We start from the raw sequence: 21,710 nt of genomic DNA on the forward strand, positions 1-21,710 counted from the left end.
TTGGAGGGGGGGTCCCTAAAGAGTTTGGGGGGGACCCTGTGGGAGTTTTGGAGGGATTTGGGGGGGCTGGGAGTGGAGGTGGGTAATAGGGGGGACTCTGATGAGTTTGGGGGGGGTTTCTATGGGGCACAAGCAGGTTGAGGGGGGCCAGAAGTGAAGAGCCTGGGGGGGGGGGAAGAGCTGGGGGGCTCTGGAGTGGGGGGGGATGTGGGGTGGGAGGCACTGAAGAGGTTTGAGGGGTCTGGGGGTGTGTGTGGGGGACCCTGGGGGAGGTTTGGGGGGGGTCACCCTAATGAATTGAGGGGGGACTCTAAGTGGGGGCACTATGAGGGTACCCCGCTAGGTTGGGGGGGCTCAGTGGGAGGGGGGGGGGCTTTTGGGGATAATAAGTGGTAGATTTGGGGGGGGGGGGGGCCCTAAAGAGGGAACCATGGGGGAGTTTTGGGCAGGCACCCAAAGGACTTGGGGGGCTGGGAGTGGAGGTGGGTAATAGGGGGAACCCTATGAGTTTTGGGGGGGTGTCTCTATGGGACATAAGCAGTTTGGGGGGGGGGGGAACTGAAGCCCCCCCCTCCTTGGGGACATGTCCTCACCCCACGATGACAATGACGAAGTCGAGCAGGTTCCAGCCGTTGCGGATGTAGGCGCTGGGGTGCAGGACCAGCCCGTAGGCGATGATCTTCAGGAAGGTCTCCACCGTGAAGATGATGAGGAACACGTACTCCACCTGCTCCTGGGGGGGGGGGGGACACGAGGAGGGGGGGTCAGGGGGGGCCACAGCACCTCCTGGGGGGCCACCACCCACCCTGGGGCGCCAACACCCTTCCCAGTCCCGGTGGAATTGGGGGCTCCCCTCAACCCGCCACCTTTCCGTGTGTCTCCTATTCAAGGGGACAAGGGATAGAGGAATTTGGGGACCCCCCCTTCAATTCATCACCCCCTTTTCTGGAGGGACAAGGGGTGTTGGCATTGAGGACACCCCCCCCTTCAACCCACCAGCACCCCCTTTTCTGGGGGGACAAGGGGTGTTGGCATTGAGGACACCCCCCCCCTTCAACCCACCAGCACCCCCTTTTCTGGGGGGACAAGGGGTGTTGGCATTGAGGACACCCCCCCTTCAACCCACCAGCACCCCCTTTTCTGGGGGGACAAACAGTAGAATTGGGGACCCCTCTCAACTCATCACCCCCTTTTCTGGGGGGACAAGGGATAGTGGAATTGGGGACACCCCCCCTTCAAGCCACCCCTCTTCTCAGCACCCCTTTTTGGGGGGAGAACAAGAGACAGTGGAATTGGGGACACCCCCTCTTCAACCCACCCCTCTTCTCAGCACCCCTTTTTGGGAGGGGAACAAGAGACAGTGGAATTGGGGACCCCCCTCAACCCATCACCCCCCCTGTTCTGGGGGGGAACAAGGGACATTGGCATTGAGGACCCCCCCCGCTTCAACCCACCACCCTTCCCAGCACCCCCTTTTGGGGGGGGGACAAGGGACAGTAGAATTTGGGGACCCCCCCCTCAACCCTTCCCAGCATTCCCTTATCCCAGAGCAGCTAAGCCGGGATTAGTGCCCATCCCAGGCACTGGATAAGAGGCTTACGGCACCGGCACACGCGTGTGCGAGGGGAACACGCGTGTGTGAGGGGAACACGCATGTGCGATGGGAACAGGCTTCATCCCTCCCAGGGAAAGGCAATGGTGGGGGGGGGGTCCCCTCTTTTTGGGGGGGGTCCTCACCAGGTTGTGGTTGGCAGCGTTGGAGTCATCCTCAGGGAAGGGGATGTAGACCCCCAGGGCCACACAGTTGGCGAAGATGGTGGCGAGGATGAGGATGTCAAAGGGCCTGGGGTAAAGGGGAAGCGGGGGGGGGGGGGCAGCAGGTTGGAGGGCTGCCCCCCAACTTGCCCCCCCCGATCCCCATGTGTCTGTGTCCCTTTTGTGTCCCCCCCCCCCCCCCCAAAAATGAACTCACTTCCACTCCACGATGCTGATGGCCGCCCGGCGGATGGGGTTGTTGAGGCGGAGGCAGAAGAGGGCACGGGGGGAGCGATGGACCCCCCCGGAGCCTTGCCCCTTGTGCTTGGGGTGGGGGGGGCGCCGGTGGCGGTGACCCGGGGGGGTCCCTCCACCCGCTGGACCCCCGTTGCCTTCACCCACCGGCCACCCCAAGGGCTGGCCCATGGCGTCGGGGAAGGGCGGCAGCCCCTTGGGGGGTCCTGGAGGGGGGGGGAAAGAGTCAAAGACCCCCCCAAAACCTTCCTAGAGCCCCCTCAAACCCCTCCTGGACCCACTTCCCCAACCCTAGACCCCCTGGACACACAGAGACCTGCCCTCAACACCCGCACCCCATAGACCAGAGCCCCCCCCATACCCTCAGAGACCCCCCAATCTCATTCGGACCCCCCCACTTCATCCCAAGGACCCCCATATCCCCTCTAAGACACCCCCCCCCCGACCCCACACTCACCCTCTCCATTCTCTTCTGACTCTGACATAGTGATGGGGGTCCAGGGTGGGGGGGTCCAGAGCTCTGGGGGTACCTCTAGGGGGTCAGGGGGGGTATTTTAGGGGTGTCTGGTAGTTATGAGGTATCTTGAGGGGATCTACAGGGTCTGGGGGGGTTGTTCTGAGGGACTTTCAAGGAGTTTTGGGGGATCTGTTGGGGTTTGGGGGCATTTAGGGGATGTATAGAGGGTATTTAGGGGAGTTTGGGGGTATTTAGGGGGTGGTTGGGGTATTTAAGGGGTGGTTTGGGGTATTAAGGGGTGTTTGGGGGTATTTATGGGGGTTTGGGGGTATTTATGGGAGGTTAGGGGGTGTTTGGGGTGGGGTTGGGGGAATTTAGGGTGTATTTGGGGGGATTAGGGGGAATTTAGGGGGAATTTGGGGGGTTAAGGGTATTTAGGGAGCGTTTTGGGGTGTTTAGGGGTGTTCAGGGGGGGTTAAGGGTGTTTAGGGGGGTCCATAGGCACTGGGGCAGCTCCAAGGCTCGTCCTGCAGAGCCCAGCCCGTCACTGGCAGGAGATTAACGGCTTAACGTGGGGCGGGGGGGGCGGCGCTGAACACGTGCGGGGGCACACGCGTGTGCAAGGAGACAGGGAACATGCGTGTGCGAGGGAAGGGAAGGCCCCATTGCCCCCCACATCTCCCATTGCCCCCCCCAATCCCCATTGCCCCCCCACAGCCCCCATTGCCCCCCCCCACACCCCATTGCAACCCCCAGCCCCCATTGCACCCCACATTCCCCATCGCCCCCCACAGCCCCCATTGCCCCCCCACAGCCCCCATTGCACCCCACATTCCCCATCGCCCCTCACAGCCCCCATTGCCCCCCCATCTCCCATTGCCCCTCACACCCCCCATTGCCCCTCACATTCCCCATTGCCCCCTCATGGCCCCATTGTCCCCCTCACAGCCCCCATTGCCCCCTCACAGCCCCCATTGCCCCCCCACATTCCCCATTGCCCCCCACATTCCCCATTGCCCCCCACAGCCCCCATTGCCCCCCACATTCCCCATTGCCCCCACAGTCCCCATTGCCCCCCCACGGTCCCCATTCCCCTCTCACAGTCCCCATTGCCCCCCACATTTCCCATTGGCCCCCCACAACCCCCATTGCCCCCTATAGCCCCCATTGGCCCCCCACAACCCCCATTGCCCCCTATAGCCCCCATTGCCCCCCACATCTCCCATTGCCCCCTCACAGCCCCCATTGCCCCCCACAACCCCCATTGCCCCCTATAGCCCCCATTGCCCCCCACATCTCCCATTGCCCCCCACAGCCCCCATTGCCCCTCACATTCCCAATTGCCCCCTCACGGCCCCATTGCCCCCCACAGCCCCCACTGCCCCCCCCCGGCCCCCATTGCCCCCCCCACTCCCCATTGCCCCTCACATTCCCCATTGCCCCCCACAGCCCCCATTGCCCCCCCCGGCCCCCATTGCCCCCCACCGTCCCCATTGCCCCATCACACCCCCCATTGCCCCCCCACATTCCCCATTGCCCCCCACAGCCCCCATTGCCCCCCACATTCCCCATTGCCCCCCACAGCCCCCATTGCCCCCCACAGTCCCCATTGCCCCCTCACACCCCCCATTGCCCCCCCACATTCCCCATTGCCCCCCACAGCCCCCATTGCCCCCCACATTCCCCATTGCCCCCTCACAGCCCCCATTGCCCCTCACAGTCTCCATTGTCCCCTCACACCCCCCATTGCCCCCCCACATTCCCCATTGCCCCCCACAGCCCCCATTGCCCCCCACAGTCCCCATTGCCCCCTCACAGCCCCCATTGCCCCCTCAGAGTCCCCATTGCCCCCCGCATTCCCCATTGCCCCCCCCCGACCCCATTGCCCCCTCATGGCCGCCGTTTCCCCCCCTTCGCGCCCCCCCCCGTTTCCCGCCACCGCCGCGAACTACAACTCCCATCATGCCCCGCGCTCCCCCCGCCTCGGTTCCGCCGCGGGCCCCGCCTCACGTGACTGCCGGCGGGGCGCGCGGGGGCGCGGGAGAACCGGGGTCCCCCCACTCCATACACCCCCCCCCCATTAGTATTAGGGGGTTCCCCCCCCCCAGTATCCCCCCAACATGGAGGAGGTGGATAAGATCCTGATCCACTCCCTACGGCAGGCGGGGACGTGAGTGGGGGCGACGGGGAGGGTGTCTTGGGGTCTATGGGGTGTGTGTGGGGATTTTGGGGGGTCTGGGGTGGGTTTGGGGGGCTCTGAAGCGGTTTGAGGGGTCTGGGGGGGGATCGGAGGTGTGGGGGGGGGACCCTGAGGGAGGTCACCGTAAGGAATTGAGGGGGGGACAATGGGGTGTGGGGGGGGACCCTAAAGAGTTTGGGGGGGGGTCACCCTAATGAATTAAGGGGGGGAACGATGGGGTGTGGGGGGACCCTGGTAGGTTTTTGGGGGTTCAGTGGGGGGGACAATTGGGTGTGGGGGGGCGACCCTAAAGAGTTTGGAGGGGTCATCTTAGTGAATTAAGGGGGGGAACGATGGGATATGGGGGGATCCTGGTAGGTTTTGGGGGGTTCAGTGGGGGGGACCCTAAAGAGTTTGTGGGGGGGCTCTAAGGGGGAGGACAATGGAGGGGGGGGGCCCTGGTAGGTTGTGGGGGGGACCCTCAAGCGTTTGGGAGTGGAGGTTTGGGGGTCCCTGAGAGGAAATAGGGGGGAGCTTGATGAGTGTTGGGGGTGGGTCAGGGTTTGGGGATGCTTTGGGGGGGGTCCCCATGACTGTGTATGTGTGTGTCCCGCCCCCAGAGCGGTGCCCCCCGAGGTGCAGAGCGTGCGGGACCTCACCCCGGAGCTGGTGGTGGAAGCCGCCGTCCGCTGCCTCCGGGCTGTGAACCCCACTTTGGGGGCCCCCCTCAGCCCCCTCCTGCCCCCCGGCATCTCCGCACGCTTCCGACTCGCTTCCGACCTGGCTGCTGCCTGCCAGGTACCCCCAAACCCCCCTAAATACCCCCAGATCCTAAGGGGGACCCCAAAAATGAGGGTGTGACCCCCGATTCCCTCCCTTTTTACTGCTAAGAGATTGGATTTGGGGGTGGTGTTGGGTACCAGACCTTGGTACCCCCCTAAATACCCCCACATCTTAAGGGGAGACCCCAAAAATGATGGGGTGACCCCCAATTCCCTCCCTTTTTACTACTAAGAGCTGGGATTTGGGGGTGATGTTGGGTACCACACCTTGGTACCTCCCTAAATGCCCCCATATCTTAAAGGGGGACCCCAAAAATGATGGGGTGACCCCAATTCTCCCCCTTCTCGTCACCAGGAGCTGGGATTTGGGGGTGATGTTGGGTACCAGACCTTCCTCTACAGCTCCGAGCACGACACCCGCCGCCTCCTCCTCTTCCTAGTGGAAAAGCTGCCTCGGGATGAGAGCGAGAGCGGGACCGAGCCCCCCGGTAGGGATCTGGGGGGGTCCCCGACATGTTGGGGGGGGTTAATGGGAGTTCTGACCTCCTTTATGGCCCTATTCCCAAGGGAAATCGGGGGCTCTGCTCCGAGCCATCGGCGCCCGCATCCGGGAGCAGTTGGGGACCCCCTGGGTGCCCCCCCTTTGTCGCACCCCCTGGCTGCAGCGCCTGCAGGTGAGTAGTGACCCCCCCAAACTATTGAGGACCCCCCAAGCTATAGGGGACCCCTTTTAATTGGGGGGGGGGGGGGTCATTAACCCATTCATTACCCATTAGGGCACAAGTTGCCTCCATCCCTTCACTACCTGCCCCTTAGTCCTGCCTCAAAGTGGGGGACCCCCAGGTAAGTGCTATGGGGGGGGGGGGGGAATGGATTTAGGGGGGTCTTTTGGTGTAATGTGCTCACCCCCCCCCCCCATAGAGCTGCAGGAGTATTATGGGGGGGCTGCCCCCCCTGTGCCGGCGCAGCCCCCCCTTTCCACCAGGACCCCCCCAGCTTTACTGGAGACCCACATTGCCCAGCTCAGTGCTCGCCACGACTGGGAGGCTGAATGGGGGGGGCCCGGCTTGGCCTCTCGTCTGCCCCCCCAGGTAAGGACCTCCCCCATTTAGGGGGAGTTTTGGGGGTCCCTATGGGTCTGACCCCCTTTTTTAAGGCTTGGGAGTGCATGTGGGGGGGGGTTATGGGGCTCTATTGGGGGGCACTATGTATCTGACCCCCCCCTTTTCACCCCATCTCAGGGATATGAGGCTGGTTTGGGGGTCCCTGTGGGTCCTTTCCGCCCCCCCCCCCGGAGTACAGGGGGAGCTGTTTATGGGGCTATTTAGGGGTCTCTATGGGGCTGCCCCCCATTTCTCACCCTCTACAAGATGTGGGGGATCTGTTGGGATGCTTTGGGGGTCCCTATGGGACTGACCCCCCCTTTTCCTTCCTCCCCATAGGAATACATTGGTCGGAAGCGGCTCCGTGCTCGGCTCCGGGCGCTGGAGCCCCTGCGCCAAGCCTGCCCCCCCCCGGCCCCCAGGGCCCCCCCTGGACCCTGCATGGCTCCAAGAGGCTTTTGGGGCTGGGGGGGCCGGGGGGGCCCTACCAAAGGGGTCCCGCTTCACCCGCACCCAACACCTGACCCATGAGCAGGTGAGGGGCTGGAGTTGGCGGGCTGGATTTGGGGGGGCTGGGGGGTGGTTTTGGGGTGTACCCCCCCCCCCCAGGGTCTGACCTGCTCCGTCCTATAGGACCCCCAGATCCTGCTGCAGCAGATCCAGGCGGCTGCTGAGAGCCTGCACCCATCAAAGGGCCCTGAGGAGGTGAGATGTCGAGAGGGGTGTTCACTCTGGAGCCTACTGATGGCCTCAACCATGTTCTGGACCCTACCAGTGGGTCTGTTGGGGGGTGTTCTGGACCCTACCAATGGGCCTATTGGGGGGTGTTCACTCTGAACCCTACTGATGGCCTCAACCGTGTTCTGGACCCTACCAATGGGTCTGGTGGGTGTTTGTTCACTCTGAACCCTACTGATGGCCTCAACTGTGTTCTGGACCCTACCAATGGGTCCATTTGGGGATGTTCACTCTGAACCGTACTGATGGCCACAACTGTGTTCTGGACCCTACCAGTGGGTCCATTGGGGGGTGTTCACTCTGAACCCTACTGATGGCCTCAACCATGTTCTGGACCCTACCAGTGGGTCTGGTGGGGGGTGTTCTGGACCCTACCAATGGGCCTATTGGGGGGTGTTCACTCTGAACCCTACTGATGACCTCAACTGTGTTCTGGACCCTACCAATGAGCCCATTGGGGGGTGTTCACTCTGAACCCTACTGATGGCCTCAACCATGTTCTGGACCCTACCAATGGGTCCGTTGGGGGGTGTTCACCCTGGAGCCTACTGATGGCCTCAACCATGTTCTGGACCCTACTAGTGGGTCTGTTGGGGGGTGTTCTGGACCCTACCAGTGGGCCTATTGGGGGGTGTTCACTCTGAACCCTACTGATGGCCACAACTGTGTTCTGGACCCTACCAATGGGCCCATTGGGGGGTGTTCACTCTGAGCCCTACTGATGGCCACAACTGTGTTCTGGACCCTACCAATGGGTCCATTTGGGGATGTTCACTCTGAACCCTACTGATGGCGTCAACTGTGTTCTGGACCCTACCAATGGGTCTGTTGGGGGGTGTTCACTCTGAACCCTACTGATGGCCTCAACCATGTTCTGGACCCTACCAATGGGCCCATTTGGGAGTGTTCACTCTGAACCCTACTGATGACCTCAACTGTGTTCTGGACCGTACCAATGGGCCCATTGGGGAGTGTTCACTCTGAACCCTACTGATGGCCACAACTGTGTTCTGGACCCTACCAATGGGTCTGGTGGGTGTTTGTTCACTCTGAACCCTACTGATGGCCACAACCGTGTTCTGGACCCTACCAATGGGTCCGTTGGGGGGTGTTCACTCTGAACCCTACTGATGGCCTCAACCATGTTCTGGACCCTACCAATGGGTCCGTTGGGGGGTGTTCACTCTGAACCCTACTGATGGCCTCAACCATGTTCTGGACCCTACCAATGGGCCTATTGGGGGGTGTTCACTCTGAACCCTACTGATGGCCACCCTTAGGACACAGGAGCACGTCAGGCCAGCGAGGAGGCAGCTCTGGAGCAGACCCTGGCCCAGTTGGATGCTGCAATCGAAGGCTGCCGTGGGGAGATGCGGGATGCCCAGCTCAGCCTCACCCAGGTGGGTACCACATGGAGGTGAATGGGGGTTCTGGGGGGGCGGTTTGGGGTACCCTGATAATGTTGTGCCCCCCCCAAAGGCAGAAGCAGAGGTGCAGCAGGGCCGCCTGGCGCTGGGGGGCCGGGAGGACACCCTTCGACTGAAGGCACAAGCAGTCGAGCTGCTCCCTGATGCTCAGAGCAACATGGCCAAGCTTCAGGTGAGGCTTTGGGGGGGCCCCCAAGAGCTGGGGGGGGGGTTGGGGGTGTATGCAAGGCTATTTGAGGCCATAGAGGGGGTTTAAGTTGGTTGGGGGGGGAGTATGTTCAACTATAGAGGTAAATGAGGGGGTTGGGGGTGTTATAAGGGGGTTCATGGGGGGGGAAGGAGCGTTTTGGGGTGCCCTGACCCTGTTCCCAGCTGGTGGTGGAGGCGAGCAGCCGCCGCATCGTCAGCCTGGCGGGACAATGGGAACGGCACCGGGGACCCCTCCTCGCCCAGTACCGGCACCTCCGGGCCCTGCGTGACTCTGCTCAGGTAAAGGGGGGGTCCTGGGCTCTGAACCCCACTTCTTGGGGGTCCACAGGGCCCCTTTATGGGGCTTTGGGGGTCCCTAGGTCTCTCACTCGGAGGTTTTGCGGTCCTCAGGGTCCCTTTATGGTGGGTTTGGGGTCCCCAGATCTCTTCTTGGGAGGTTTTGGGGTCCCTTTATGGTGGCTTTGGGGTCCCCAGGTCTCTCCTTGGGAGGTTTTGGGGTCCCCCAGTCTCTCCCTGGGAGGTTTTGGGGTCCATTTATGGTGGCTTTGGGGTCCCCAGGTCTCTCCTTGGGAGGTTTTGGGGTCCATTTATGGTGGCTTTGGGGTCCCCAGGTCTCTCCTTGGGAGGTTTTGGGGTCCTTGGGGTCCCTTTATGTTGGGTTTGGGGGTCCCCAGGTCCCTCCCTGGTCACTTTTGGGGTGTCTGAGGACACAGGGGCTTCTCTTCCCTGGGGATTTGGGGTGCCCAGAGCCCCCCAAGTGGGTTTTAGAGTCCGTGAGGGCTCTGGGGTGCCTTTCCCAATGGGTTTGGGGTGCTCAAGTCTCTCCCTGTCAGGTATTGGGGGTCCCTGGGGTCCCCTTTCCTGTGGGTTTGGGATGCCCAGATCCCCCCAAAGTGGGTTTGGGGGTTCCCAGGTCACTCCTTGATAGCTTTTGGGGTCCCTGGGCTCCTTTCCCAATGGATTTGGGAGCCCTCAGGTCTTTCCCTAGTAGGTTTTGGGGTCCTTGGGCCTTAATTTGGGGCCCAATCCCAGGAGGTTTGCAACCTTGGTGTCCCATTCCCAATCGTTTTGAGTCTCCGATGTCTCATTCCCGATGATTTTGAGGCTCTCGTGTCCCATTCCCAATGGTTCTGAGTCCCTCCCAGGGTGTTCGGGGGTCTCTGAAGTCCCTTCCCGCTGCACTTGGGGACCTCTGGGCCCCCCCGCAGTGGATTTGGGGTATCCCTGATCCCAGTTTCCCTCCTCTCCCAGCTGGAATCGTCGCGGCGGCTCTCGGAGATCCGGGCCCTGCACGAGCGCAGCCGCTCGGCCGCGGATGAAGCGCGGCGCAAGGAGGAGCTTTACAAGACACTGGTGAGCCCCGGGGGCTGGACCCCCAGTTCCGTCTATCGCTTCCCTATGGATGCACTTCCATCTATCGCTTCCCTATGGATGCAATTCCATCTATCCCTATGGATGCAATTTCATCTATCCCCTCCCTATGGATGCAGTTCCATCTATCGCTTCCCTATGGATGCAATTCCCTATATCCCTATGGATGCAATTTCATCTATCCCCTCCCTATGGATGCAATTCCATCTATCCCTTCCCTATGGATGCAATTCCATCTATCCCCTCCCTACGGATGCAATTCCATCTATCCCTATGGATGCAATTCCATCTATCCCTGTGGATGTAATTCCATCTATCCCTTCCCTATGGATGCAATTCCATCTATCTCTGTGGATGCAATTCCATCTCTATCCCTTCCCTATGGATGCAATTCCATCTATCCCTATGGATGTAGTTTCATCTATCCCCTCCCTATGGATGTAATTCCATCTATCCCCTCCCTATGGATGCAATTCCATCTATCCCTATGGATGCAATTCCATCTCTATCTCTTCCCTATGGATGCAATTCCATCTATCCCTATGGATGTAATTCCATCTATCCCCTCCCTACGGACGCAATTCCATCTATCCCTTCCCTATGGATGCAATTCCATCTATCCCTATGGATGCAATTCCATCTATCCCCCCTCATGGATGCAATTCCATCTGTCCCCCCCCAAGGATGCCATTCCATCTATCCCCTCCTTATGGATGCAATTCCATCTATCCCTATGGACGCAATTCCATCTGTTCCTTCCCCATGGACGCAATTCCATCTATCCCCTCCCTATGGATGCAATTCCATCTATCCCTGTGGATGTAATTCCATCTATCCCCTCCCTATGGATGCAATTCCATATATCCCCCCTCATGGATGCAATTCTATCTATCCCTATGGACGCAATTCCATCTATCCCCTCCCTATGGATGCAATTCCATCTATCCCTATGGATGCAATTCCATCTATCCCTGTGGACGCAATTCCATCTATCCCCTCCCTATGGATACAATTCCATCTATCCCCTCCCTATGGATGCAATTCCATCTATCCCTATGGATGTAATTCCATCTACCCCCTCCCTACGGATGCAATTCCATCTATCCCTATGGATGCCATTCCATCTATCCCCTCCCTATGGACACAATTCCATCTATCCCTATGGATGCAATTCCATCTATCCCCTCCCTATGGACACAATTCCATCTATCCCTATGGATGCCATTCCATCTATCCCCTCCGTATGGATGCATTTCTATCTATCCCTATGGATGTAATTCCATCTATCCCTATGGATGCAATTCCATCTATCCCTATGGATGCCATTCCATCTATCCCCTCCGTATGGATGCATTTCTATCTATCCCTATGGATGTAATTCCATCTATCCCTATGGATGCAATTCCATCTATCCCTGTGGATGCCATTCCATCTCTCCCCGTGGATGCAGGTAGCGGAGCTGGAAGCGCTGCCCCGCGATGTGTCTCGTGCCGTCTATACCCAGCGCATCCTGGAGATCGTGGGCAACATCCGGAAGCAGAAGGAGGAGATCAGCAAGGTGGGGGGGTCTGGGGGGGCCCCCCTGGTCCCCAATACACCGGGGGGGGGGGCAGAGGTTTTAGGGGTACCCCCAACCCTTTAGGAGGGTCCCTAAGGCACTTCTAGAGGGGGCATCTTTGGGTGTTGGGTACCATTGGACCCTAAGGGGGTGTTTGGGGGGGAGTGTTGGGTGCACCCCCAAATGGGGAGGGGGTTTTGGGGTACCCCACACATGATGGTGTGTGTCCCCCCCCCCAGATCCTGGTGGATACGAGGGCACTGCAGAAGGAGATCAACTCCCTGGTGGGGAAGCTGGAGAGGACCTTCAGTGTCACCGATGAGCTGCTCTTCAAGGTGGGGGGGCCCATATACACTTGGGGGGGCCCATATACACTTGGGGGGGCTCCATATGCACTTGGGGGGGCCCATATACACTTGGGGGGGCTCCATATGTACTTGGGGGGCCCATATACACTTGGGGGGGCCCCATATACACTTGGGGGGCTCCATAGGCACTTGGGGGGCTCCATAGGCACTTTGGGGTGGCCCATATACACTTGGGGGGGGCTCCATATACACTTGGGGGGGCCCATATACACTTGGGGGGGCCCCATATACACTTGGGGGGGCTCCATATGCACTTGGGGGGGGCCCATATACACTTGGGGGGCTCCATAGGCACTTTGGGGGGCCCATATACACTTGGGGGGGCTCCATATACACTTGGGGGGGCTCCATATGCACTTGGGGGGGGCCCATATACACTTGGGGGGCTCCATAGGCACTTGGGGGGGCCCATATACACTTGGGGGGGCCCCATATACACTTGCGGGGCTCCATAGGCACTTTGGGGGGCCCATATACACTTGGGGGGGCTCCATATGCACTTGGGGGAGGCCCGTATACACTTGGGGGGCTCCATATGCACTTGGGGGGCCCATATACACTTGGGGGGGCTCCATATGCACTTGGGGGGGGCCCATATACACTTGGGGGGGCTCCATATGCACTTGGGGGGCCCATATACACTTGGGGGGCTCCATAGGCACTTGGAGGGGGGCCCATATACACCTTGGGGGGGGGCGTATACACTTGGGGGGCCCATATGCACTGGGAGGGGGGCCCATATGCTCTTGGGGGGGCTCCATATGCACTTGGGGGGCTCCATATGCACTTGAGGGGGGCCCATATACACGTGGGGGAGCCTCATATACACTTGGGGTGCCCCTGGGATATGGGGGGGCAGCCCATGGGGATCAAGGTGGGATTTAGTTGGGGGGGAGCTCAGGGGCATCCCCTCTATGGGATGACCCTATTGGAAGTTTGGGACACTGGGACCCCCCCAAACTGTCCCTTGTGCCCCCCAAATTATCCCATATGCCCCCCCCAACTGTCCCATGTGTTCCCGCCCCCCAAGTTGTCCTTTGTGCCCCCCCAAATGTCCCTTGTGCCCCCCAGGATGCCAAGAGGGACGAGGTGGTGAGGAAAGCCTACAAGTACCTGGCAGCTCTACATGAGGTAATGGGGGGCTATGGGGCCTCGGGGGGGGGGGGATGAAGGGTTTTGGGGTGCAGATGGGATTGGGGGGTCCTGACCCCCCCTTTCTGCCCCCCAGAACTGTGCCCAGCTCATCCGGACCATTGAGGACACTGGGACCATCCAGAGGGAGATCCGGGACCTGGAGGAGCAGGTGGGGGTTTGGGGGGGCTTATATGGGGGGGGGGGAAATTTGGGGTGCCTATGGGGGGGCCTCCCATCTATTGGGGTGTCCCCCATGTCTATTGGGGTCTTAATTGACTTGTCATGTGTCCCCCCCTCTCTGTGTCCCCCCTAATTCATCACCCCCCCCAAACTTCACTCCCCAATTCTTTGTCCCCCAAATTCACCCCCCAAACCCTTTGCCCCCCAACTCTTTGCTCCCCAAACTCTTCACCCCCCAAACCCTTTGACCCCCAAATTCACCCCCAAACTATTTGCCCCCTAAACCTTTGCTCCCCAACCCTTTGCCCCCCAAATTCACCCCCCAAACTCTTTGCCCCCCAAATCTTTGCCCTCCAAACTCTTTGTCCCAACCCCTTTGCCCCCCAAATTCACCCCCCAAATTCACCCCCCAAACCCTTTGCCCCCCAACTTTTTGCCCTCCAAACCCTTCACCCCCAAACTCTTTGCTCCCCCAACTCTTCGCCCCCCAACTCTTTGCCCCCAAACCCTTTGCCCCCCAAACTCTTCGCCCCCAAACACTTTGCCCCCCAAATTCACCCCCCAAACTCTTTGCCCCCGAAACCTTTCGCCCCCAACTCTTTGCCCCCCAAACTTTTTGCCCTCCAAACCCTTCACCCCCAAACTCTTTTTACCCCCCAACTCTTTGCCCCCAAACCCTTTGCCCCCAAATTCACCCCCAAACTTCACCCCCAACTCTTTGCCCCCCAACTTTTTGCCCCCCAAACCCTTCACCTCCAAACTGTTTGCCCCCCAACTCTTTGCCCCCAAACCCTTTGCCCCCCAAATTCACGCCCAAACCTCACCCCCAAACTCTTTGCCCCCTAAACCTTTGCCCCCCAAATTCACCCCCCAAACTTCACCCCCAAACTCTTTGCCCCCAAACCCTTTGCCCCCCAAATTCACCCCCCCAAACTTCACCCCCAAACTCTTTGCCCTCCAAACCCTTCACCCCCAAACTCTTTGCCCCCCAAATTCACCCCCCAAACTTCACCCCCAAACTCTTTGCCCCCTAAACCTTTGCCCCCCAAATTCACCCCCCCAAACTTCACCCCCAAACCTTTGCCCCAAACCTTTGCCCCCCAACTCTTTGCCCCCCAAACCTTTGCCCCCCAAATTCACCCCCCAAACTTCACCCCCAAACTCTTTGCCCCCTAAACCTTTGCCCCCCCAATTCACCCCCCCAAACTTCACCCCCAAACCTTTGCCCCCAAACCTTTGCCCCCCAACTCTTTGCCCCCAAACCTTTGCCCCCCAAATTCACCCCCCAAACTTCACCCCCAAACTCTTTGCCCCCTAAACCTTTGCCCCCCAAATTCACCCCCCCAAACTTCACCCCCAAACCTTTGCCCCCAAACCTTTGCCCCCCAACTCTTTGCCCCCAAACCTTTGCCCCCCAAATTCACCCCCCAAACTTCACCCCCAAACTCTTTGCCCCCAAACCTTTTGCCCCCCAAATTCACCCCTCAAATTCACCCCCCAAACCTCACCCCCAAACTCTTTGCCCCCAAACCTTTGCCCCCCAAACTCACCCCCCAAACTTCACCCCCAAACTCTTTGCCCCCCAACTCTTTGCCCCCCCAAACTTCACCCCCAAACCCTTCCCCCCCATTTCCTACCCCCCCATCGCCCCCAAACCCACGTTGCCCCCCCAGATCGAGGGCGAGACGAGCGCCAAGCCCCCCGCCAGCCTCGAGCGCATCCTCAGCGACTGCCGGGCGCTGCGGGAGGAGAACGCGCTGCTGGCGGCACGGGCCCGGCGCGCCTGAACCCCCAAACGGGGGGGTCCCCAAAACACCCCCCCCCAATACACCCCCACTGTGAAACCGTCCCTTTATGCTTCCAATAGAGCCCCAATGCAGCCATGTGGGGGGGTCGTCTTCATTGGAATGGGGGGGATTTAGGGGGACCTCCCCCCCTCCCCTCCATTTCCCGTCTACCCCAGTGTGATTTGGGGGACCCCCCCCCTTAACTTTGGGGGGGCATAAAGCACTTCATGTCGCAGTCCCTGTAGGGGAAAGGGGGGGTTAGAGGGGGGTTTGGGGTGCTGGGAGGCGGTTTTGGGGTGCTCAAGGGTGTTTTGGGGTGCTGGGGGGTATATTGGGATGCTGGGGGGGTGTTTTGGGGTACTGGGGTGCGGGTTTGTGGTGCTGGGGGTGTGTTTTGGGGTGCTGGGGGGTATATTGGGGTGCTGGGAGGGTGTTTTGGGGTGGTTTTGGGGTGCTGGGGGGTGGTTTGGGGTGCTTGGGGGTGTTCTGGGGTGCTGAGGGAGTGTTTTGGGGTGCTGAGGGAGTGTTTCGGGGTGCTGAGGGAGTGTTTCGGGGTGCTGGGGGGGGTGTTTTAGGGCAGTTTTGTGGTGCTGGGGGTATATTGGGGTGCTGGGGGGGTGTTTTGGGGTGATTTTGGGGTGCTTGGGGATGTTTTGGGGTGCTGAGGGAGTGTTTTGGGGTGCTGGGGGGTGGTTTTGGGGTGCAATGGGGCACTTTTGGGGTGCTGGGGGCGGCTTTGGGCTGCAATGGGGCAGTTTTGGGGTGCTGGGGGTATATTGGGGTGCTGGGGGTGGTTTTGGGCTGCAATGGGGCAGTTTTGGGGTGCTGGGGGTATATTGGGGTGCTTGGGGGTGTTTTGGGGTACTGGGGGAGTGTTTTGGGGTACTGGGGGAGTGTTTTGGGGTGCTGGGGGGTGGTTTTGGGGTGCAATGGGGCAGTTTTGGGGTGCTGGGGGGTGGTTTTGGGGTGCAATGGGGCAGTTTTGGGCTGCTGGGGGGTGGTTTTGGGGTGCAGTGGGTGGTTTTGGGCTGCTGGGGGGTGGTTTTGGGGTGCAGTGGGTGGTTTTGAGGTGGTTTTGGGGTGCTGGGGGCAGTTTTGGGTTGCAATGGGGCAGTTTTGGGGTGCTGGAGGCTGTTTTGGGGCACTGGGGGGCATATTGGGGTGCTGGGGGACGGGTTTGGGGGTACCTGGGGTAACGTTGGCCCCGTTTGCGCCTGAATTCGGCCTCATCCACGGTCCATACGGCCCCGCGCACGTTCTCCACCCGCACGAAGCACTTGTGCAGGCTCAGGTTGTGGCGAACGGCGTTCTGGGGGGGGGGGACCCCGAAAATTGGGGTGTTCCCCCCACCCCCATAGGGATTTGGGGGGGTCTGGGGCAGGTTAAAGGCGTTTTGGGGGGGCTCTGAGGTGTTTTATATGGGGTGGTGATGGAGAGAACTTGGGGTACCCCCCCAAAATGGGGGTGCTGGGGTAGTATTGGGGTCCCAATGGGGCACTTTGGGGGTGTCACTTGCTATGGGGCAGCTTTAGGGGTGAACCGAAAGGTTTGGGGACCCCCTTTCTTGGTGATGGAGGATGAAGGGGGAGAGTCCTTATAGTGTCATAAGGGGGTTCGGGGTGTCCCCCCTGAAGTGGGGGGGCTCAGTGGTGGGTTTGGGGGGGGTCTTTGAGGTGTTTTAAATGGGGTGGTGATGGAGAGAACTTGGGGTACCCCCCCAAAATGGGGGTGCTGGGGCAGTACTGGGGTCCCAATGGGGAAGTATTGGGGTCCCAATGGGGCACTTTGGGGGTGTCACTTGCTATGGGGCAACTTTAGGGGTGAAATAGGAGGTTTGGGGACCCCCTTTCCAAGTGGTGGTGATGGAGGATGATGGGGGGGGGGTACCCCCAAAACGGGGGTGCTGGAGCAGTATTGGGGTCCCAATGGGGCACTTTGGGGGTGTCACTTGCTATGGGGCAGCATTTTGGGGTGAACCAAGAGGTTTGGGGACCCCCTTTCCAAGTGGTGGTGATGGAGGATGATGGAGGGGGTACCCCCAAAACGGGGGTATTGGGGTCCCAATGGGGCACTTTGGGGGTGTCACTTGCTATGGGGCAGCTTTAGGGCTGAACCAAGAGGTTTGGTGAGTGATGGGGATGGAGGATGAAGGGGGGGGGTTGGTTTTGGGGGGTTCCTTATGGTATCATAAGCGGGTTTGGGGTGTCCCCCCGATGTGGGGGGGTCCGGGGGGGGATGTTGGGGTGCAGGGGGGGGGTCCCCACCTTCCAGGTCGCTGTGTTGTGCCGGAAGTAGCCGAACATGTGGCTGAACCAATGGTAGATCTCCCCCAGGGTCCGCTGCCGCTGGGGGGACTCCAGGATGGCCTATGGGGGGGGGGACATGGGTTTGGGGGGGCACAGTAGGGTTATGGGGGGCACATTTGGGGTACAACAGGGTTATGGGGGGGGTCACATTTGGGGGTACAAAAGGGTTGTGGAGGCACGTTTGGGGGTACAATAGGGATGTGGGGAGGCACATTTGGGGTACGACAGGGTTATGGGGGGCACATTTGGGGGTACAATAGGGATATGGGGGGGTCACATTTGGGGGTACAATAGGGTTATGGGGGGCACATTTGGGGGTACAATAGGGTTATGGGGGCACAGTTGGGGGTACAAAAGGGTTATGGGGGCACATTTGGGGGTACAATAGGGTTATGGGGGCACGTTTGAGGTACAACAGGGTTATGGGGGGGTCACATTTGGGGGTACAAAAGGGTTATGGGGGCACATTTAGGGGTACAATAGGGATATGGGGGTCACATTTGGGGGTACAATAGGGATATGGGGGCACGTTTGGGGGTACAATAGGGATATGGGGGGCACATTTGGGGGTACAGTAGGGTTATGGGGCTCACATTTGGGGGTACAATAGGGTTATGGGGGCACATTTGGGGGTACGACAGTTATGGGGGCACATTTAGGGGTACAATAGGGATATAGGGGGGTACATTTGGGGGTACAATAGGGATATGGGGAGGCACGTTTGGGGGTACAATAGGGTTATGGGTGGCACATTTGGGGGTACAAAAGGGTTATGGGGGGCACATTTGGGGGTACAATAGGGATATGGGGGGTACATTTGGGGGTACAATAGGGATATGGGGAGGCACATTTGGGGGTACAATAGGGTTATGGGTGGCACATTTGGGGGTACAAAAGGGTTATGGGGGGCACATTTGGGGGTACAATAGGGTTATGGGGGGGTCACACACATTTGGCTATAGGGGACATGGGGGGCTATAGGGGATGGGGGGGGGCTGTATGAGAAGGAGGGGGTGTAAGGGATATTGGGAGAGCTATGGGGGACTATAGGGGACCCGAGGGGGGTGTATGGGGTGGGAGGGAGTGTAGGGACTTAGGGTGGGGCTATAGGGGACATAGGGGGCTATAGGGGACATGGGGGCGCTATGGGGGGCTATAGGGGACGGGGGGATGTCACTGACCCAGCGGATGAGCATGGCATAGGTGTAGGGGGGGCGGGCAGTGCTGATCCTGTAATGCTCCAGCTCTGGGGGGGAGGGGGGGACATGGGGGGGGGGTCAGTGTGGACCCATCCCCTTGACCCCCCCGCACCCCCTTCCATGTCTTGGGGGGGTCCCCCCCAATGCCCCCCCCCCCCCATCCCCGGCTCTCACCTGGGCAGAGCCCCCCCTGCTCCAATGGGTGCCCCGGGGGGGGGGGCTCGGGCTCCCCCTCTGCTTTGGGACCCCAAATTGGGGGGGTCCCAACTTGACCCTTCCCGGGGGGGGCCTGGAGGGGGACACACAGACACACATTGAGGTGATGGCAGCAGCTTGGGGGGGGCCCCAGCCCCTGTTTTGGGGTGTTCCCCCCCCCCCTCGTTCTTACCATAATGGGGGGGCCCCTCCGGATGAGCTGCGCCTGCAGCAGCCCCAGGCGGTGGCGCTCGCGAGCCAGCTGGGGGGGGGTAAATGGGGGGGCACATATGGGATATAGGGGGGCAATGGGGGGCAATGGGAGGAGAAGGTTTGGGGGGGCACATATGGGATATGGGGGGCAATGGGAGCAGATGAATGGGGGGGCAATGGGGAGGCAATGGGAGGAAATGGTTTGGGGGGGGCAATGGGGGGGCAACAGGAGGAGATAGTTGAGGGGCAATGGAAGGAGATGGGGGGCAATTGGGGGCAATGGGAGGAGATGGTTTGGGGGGGGCAATGGGAGGAGATGGGGGGCAATTGGGGGCAATGGGAGGAGGTGGTTTTTGGGGGGGGGGGGGTTGGGGTCCCCCCCTTTACCTGCTGCTCCAGCTCCTGGATGCGCTCCAGCTGCCGCAGGCACTGAGCCACCCCCCCCAGGTCACAACGGGGAGCCCTTGGGGGGGGGCACATCCATTGGGGGGGGGGGGGGGTCAGTGAGGACCCAAGATTTGGGGGGTGTCCCCCCCCCCAAAGCGGGTCCCCGCTCACCTGGGGGGCTGCTGCGGGGGGTCATTGCAGGGGGGGGTGGGCGAAGGGGCTCGGTCACGGGCGGGGGGGTCTTTGGGGCCCCATTCAAACGTGGGGAGACCTGAAAGAGGTTTGGGGGGGGGAATATAAAGGGGAGACCCCAATAGAAGGGGTGCATTGAGGGGGTATAAAAGAGGAGGGAGCCCTAAAATGGGGGGGGGGGGGTGTTACCATGCACCGGGGGGAGCCGTGTCCTCATCACCAGCACCCCGGGGTGGTGGATGTGCAGGAGGGGGGGGCACGACCCCCCCTTGGGCGGCACCTGTATATATGTGTATATATATATATAAGGGGGGATATAAAGAGATGAACCCCCAAATCCTGACACCCCCCCCCATTGTGGACCCCAATATGGGGCTCTGCCCCCCCCACCTGCGTGTGCTGGGGGTCCCCGTGGGTCAGCACCGTGGGGCGATCCTGGGGGCTGCGGGGGGGGCGGCGCTGCCTGGAGGGGGGGGATGTGTGAGACACCCCCCCCCCGAACCCCAATTCCCGCCCCCCCATCAACTGTGTGATAGGAGCGGCCGCGCACGAGGGCCCTGCGTCATGGTACGGCCCAACGCGTGTGTCCCCCCCCGCCGCCATCACTGTGGTACCCTCCAGTTACCCCCCAACCAGTATGGACTGGGCCCAATCCTGGTCCCCATTGGTACCCACTGGGCGCATCCATAGGAGCTTTATGGAGCTCCCAGTGCTCCCCATGTCCATCCCAGTGCCCTCCCAATCAATCCCAGTGCCCCCCATGTCCATCCCAGTCCATCCCAGTGCCCTTCCAATCCATCCCAGTGCCCCCATGTCCATCCCAGTGCCCTCCCAATCCATCCCAGTGCCCCCCATGTCCACCCCCAGTTCATCCCAGTGCCCCCCATGTCCATCCCAGTCCATCCCAGTGCCCTCCCAATCCATCCCAGTGCCCCCATGTCCATCCCAGTGCCCTCCCAATCCATCCCAGTGCCCCCATGTCCATCCCAGTGCCCTCCCAATCCATCCCAGTGCCCTCCCAATGCATCCCATCCCTTCCCCAGTCCACTCCAGTGCCACCCAGTCCATCCCAGTGATTCCTTAGTCCATCCCAGTGCCCTCACAATCCATCCCAGTGCCCTCCCAATGCATCCCATCCCTTCCCCAGTCCACTCCAGTGCCACCCAGTCCATCCCAGTGATTCCTTAGTCCATCCCAGTGCCCTCACAATCCATCCCAGTGCCCCCCATGTCCATCCCCAGTTCATCCCAGTGACCCGTAGTCCATCCCAGTCCCCCTCCAGTCTTACCCAGCCCCTTCCAATCTCTCCCAGAAAGCCGCCATCCCTCCCAGTCCTCCCCAGTGCCGCCCAGTCCATCCCAGTAACCCCCCCAGTACCCTCCCAGCCTCCCATTTTCCCTCCCCAGTGCTCCTCCATCACCCCCCAGTCCATCCCAGTGCCCCCCAGTGCATCCCAAATGCCCCCCAGTGCCCCCGGTGCCGCAGCTCACGGGTCCCGGGCCCCCGCCATGGCTCTGGGTGACACCCGGTGCCTCCACCCTTGATTTATAGACGGGAAACCACAGCCCTGAGTCACGGCGGGGGCGGGATGGGGGGGGATGGGCCCCCCCAGACCCAAAATGAACCCGAAACAGCGACAGACCCCCCGAAACGCACAGAAATGGCCCCAAAATGGGCAGAAATAGCCCAAAACGCACGGAAAAGCCCCCAAAAAGGGCAGTAAAGCCCAAAATGCATAGAAATAGCCCCAAAATGGGCAGAAATACCCCCAAACGGACAGAAATATCCCTCAAAATGCATAGAAATAGCCCAAAATGCATAGAGATACCCAAAATGCACAGAAATACCCCCAAATGCATAGAAATACACCAAAGTGCACAGAAATGCTCTGAAGTGCACAGAAACACTGTGAAA

General features: G+C 60.4%; 3 protein-coding genes across 3 annotated transcripts in view; 1 reads left to right on the forward strand and 2 right to left on the reverse strand.

The window, feature by feature from the left end:
- SMC1A (structural maintenance of chromosomes 1A) overlaps positions 1 to 2,495 on the reverse strand; it is a 19,343-nt gene extending 16,848 nt beyond the window's left edge. The window contains exons 1-4 of the mRNA XM_030475375.1: positions 2,468 to 2,495; positions 1,973 to 2,216; positions 1,738 to 1,843; positions 594 to 733 (exon numbers count right to left, since the gene is read on the reverse strand). Of these exons, the coding sequence (XP_030331235.1) occupies positions 594 to 733; positions 1,738 to 1,843; positions 1,973 to 2,216; positions 2,468 to 2,495 (518 nt within the window). The remainder of the gene's footprint in view (positions 1 to 593; positions 734 to 1,737; positions 1,844 to 1,972; positions 2,217 to 2,467) is intronic.
- A 1,917-nt stretch (positions 2,496 to 4,412) lies between these two features.
- CCDC22 (coiled-coil domain containing 22) lies at positions 4,413 to 15,400 on the forward strand. Its single transcript, XM_030475461.1, is given in 18 exon segments — positions 4,413 to 4,637; positions 5,267 to 5,444; positions 5,784 to 5,916; positions 5,996 to 6,102; positions 6,205 to 6,271; positions 6,350 to 6,519; positions 6,871 to 6,972; positions 6,974 to 7,066; positions 7,165 to 7,236; positions 8,550 to 8,669; positions 8,749 to 8,868; positions 9,069 to 9,185; positions 10,158 to 10,259; positions 11,728 to 11,835; positions 12,075 to 12,170; positions 13,275 to 13,334; positions 13,432 to 13,506; positions 15,191 to 15,400. Coding segments are annotated over 18 exon segments (1,884 nt in total). The 5' UTR covers positions 4,413 to 4,587; the 3' UTR covers positions 15,305 to 15,400.
- A 57-nt stretch (positions 15,401 to 15,457) lies between these two features.
- FOXP3 (forkhead box P3) lies at positions 15,458 to 21,306 on the reverse strand. Its single transcript, XM_030475460.1, has 11 exons — positions 21,287 to 21,306; positions 20,187 to 20,238; positions 19,986 to 20,076; positions 19,795 to 19,875; positions 19,605 to 19,717; positions 19,198 to 19,266; positions 18,984 to 19,098; positions 18,792 to 18,856; positions 17,569 to 17,670; positions 16,492 to 16,613; positions 15,458 to 15,543 (listed from the first exon to the last, which is right to left on the reverse strand). The coding sequence occupies exons 1-11, from the start codon at positions 21,304 to 21,306 to the stop codon at positions 15,504 to 15,506; spliced, it is 870 nt and encodes a 289-aa protein (XP_030331320.1). The 3' UTR covers positions 15,458 to 15,503.
- Between the last annotated feature and the right edge of the window lie 404 nt (positions 21,307 to 21,710).

The sequence above is a fragment of the Strigops habroptila genome, unplaced genomic scaffold, assembly GCF_004027225.2.
Source record: "Strigops habroptila isolate Jane unplaced genomic scaffold, bStrHab1.2.pri NW_022045636.1_ctg1, whole genome shotgun sequence".
In the NCBI taxonomy this organism is placed as follows: Eukaryota; Metazoa; Chordata; class Aves; order Psittaciformes; family Psittacidae; genus Strigops; species Strigops habroptila.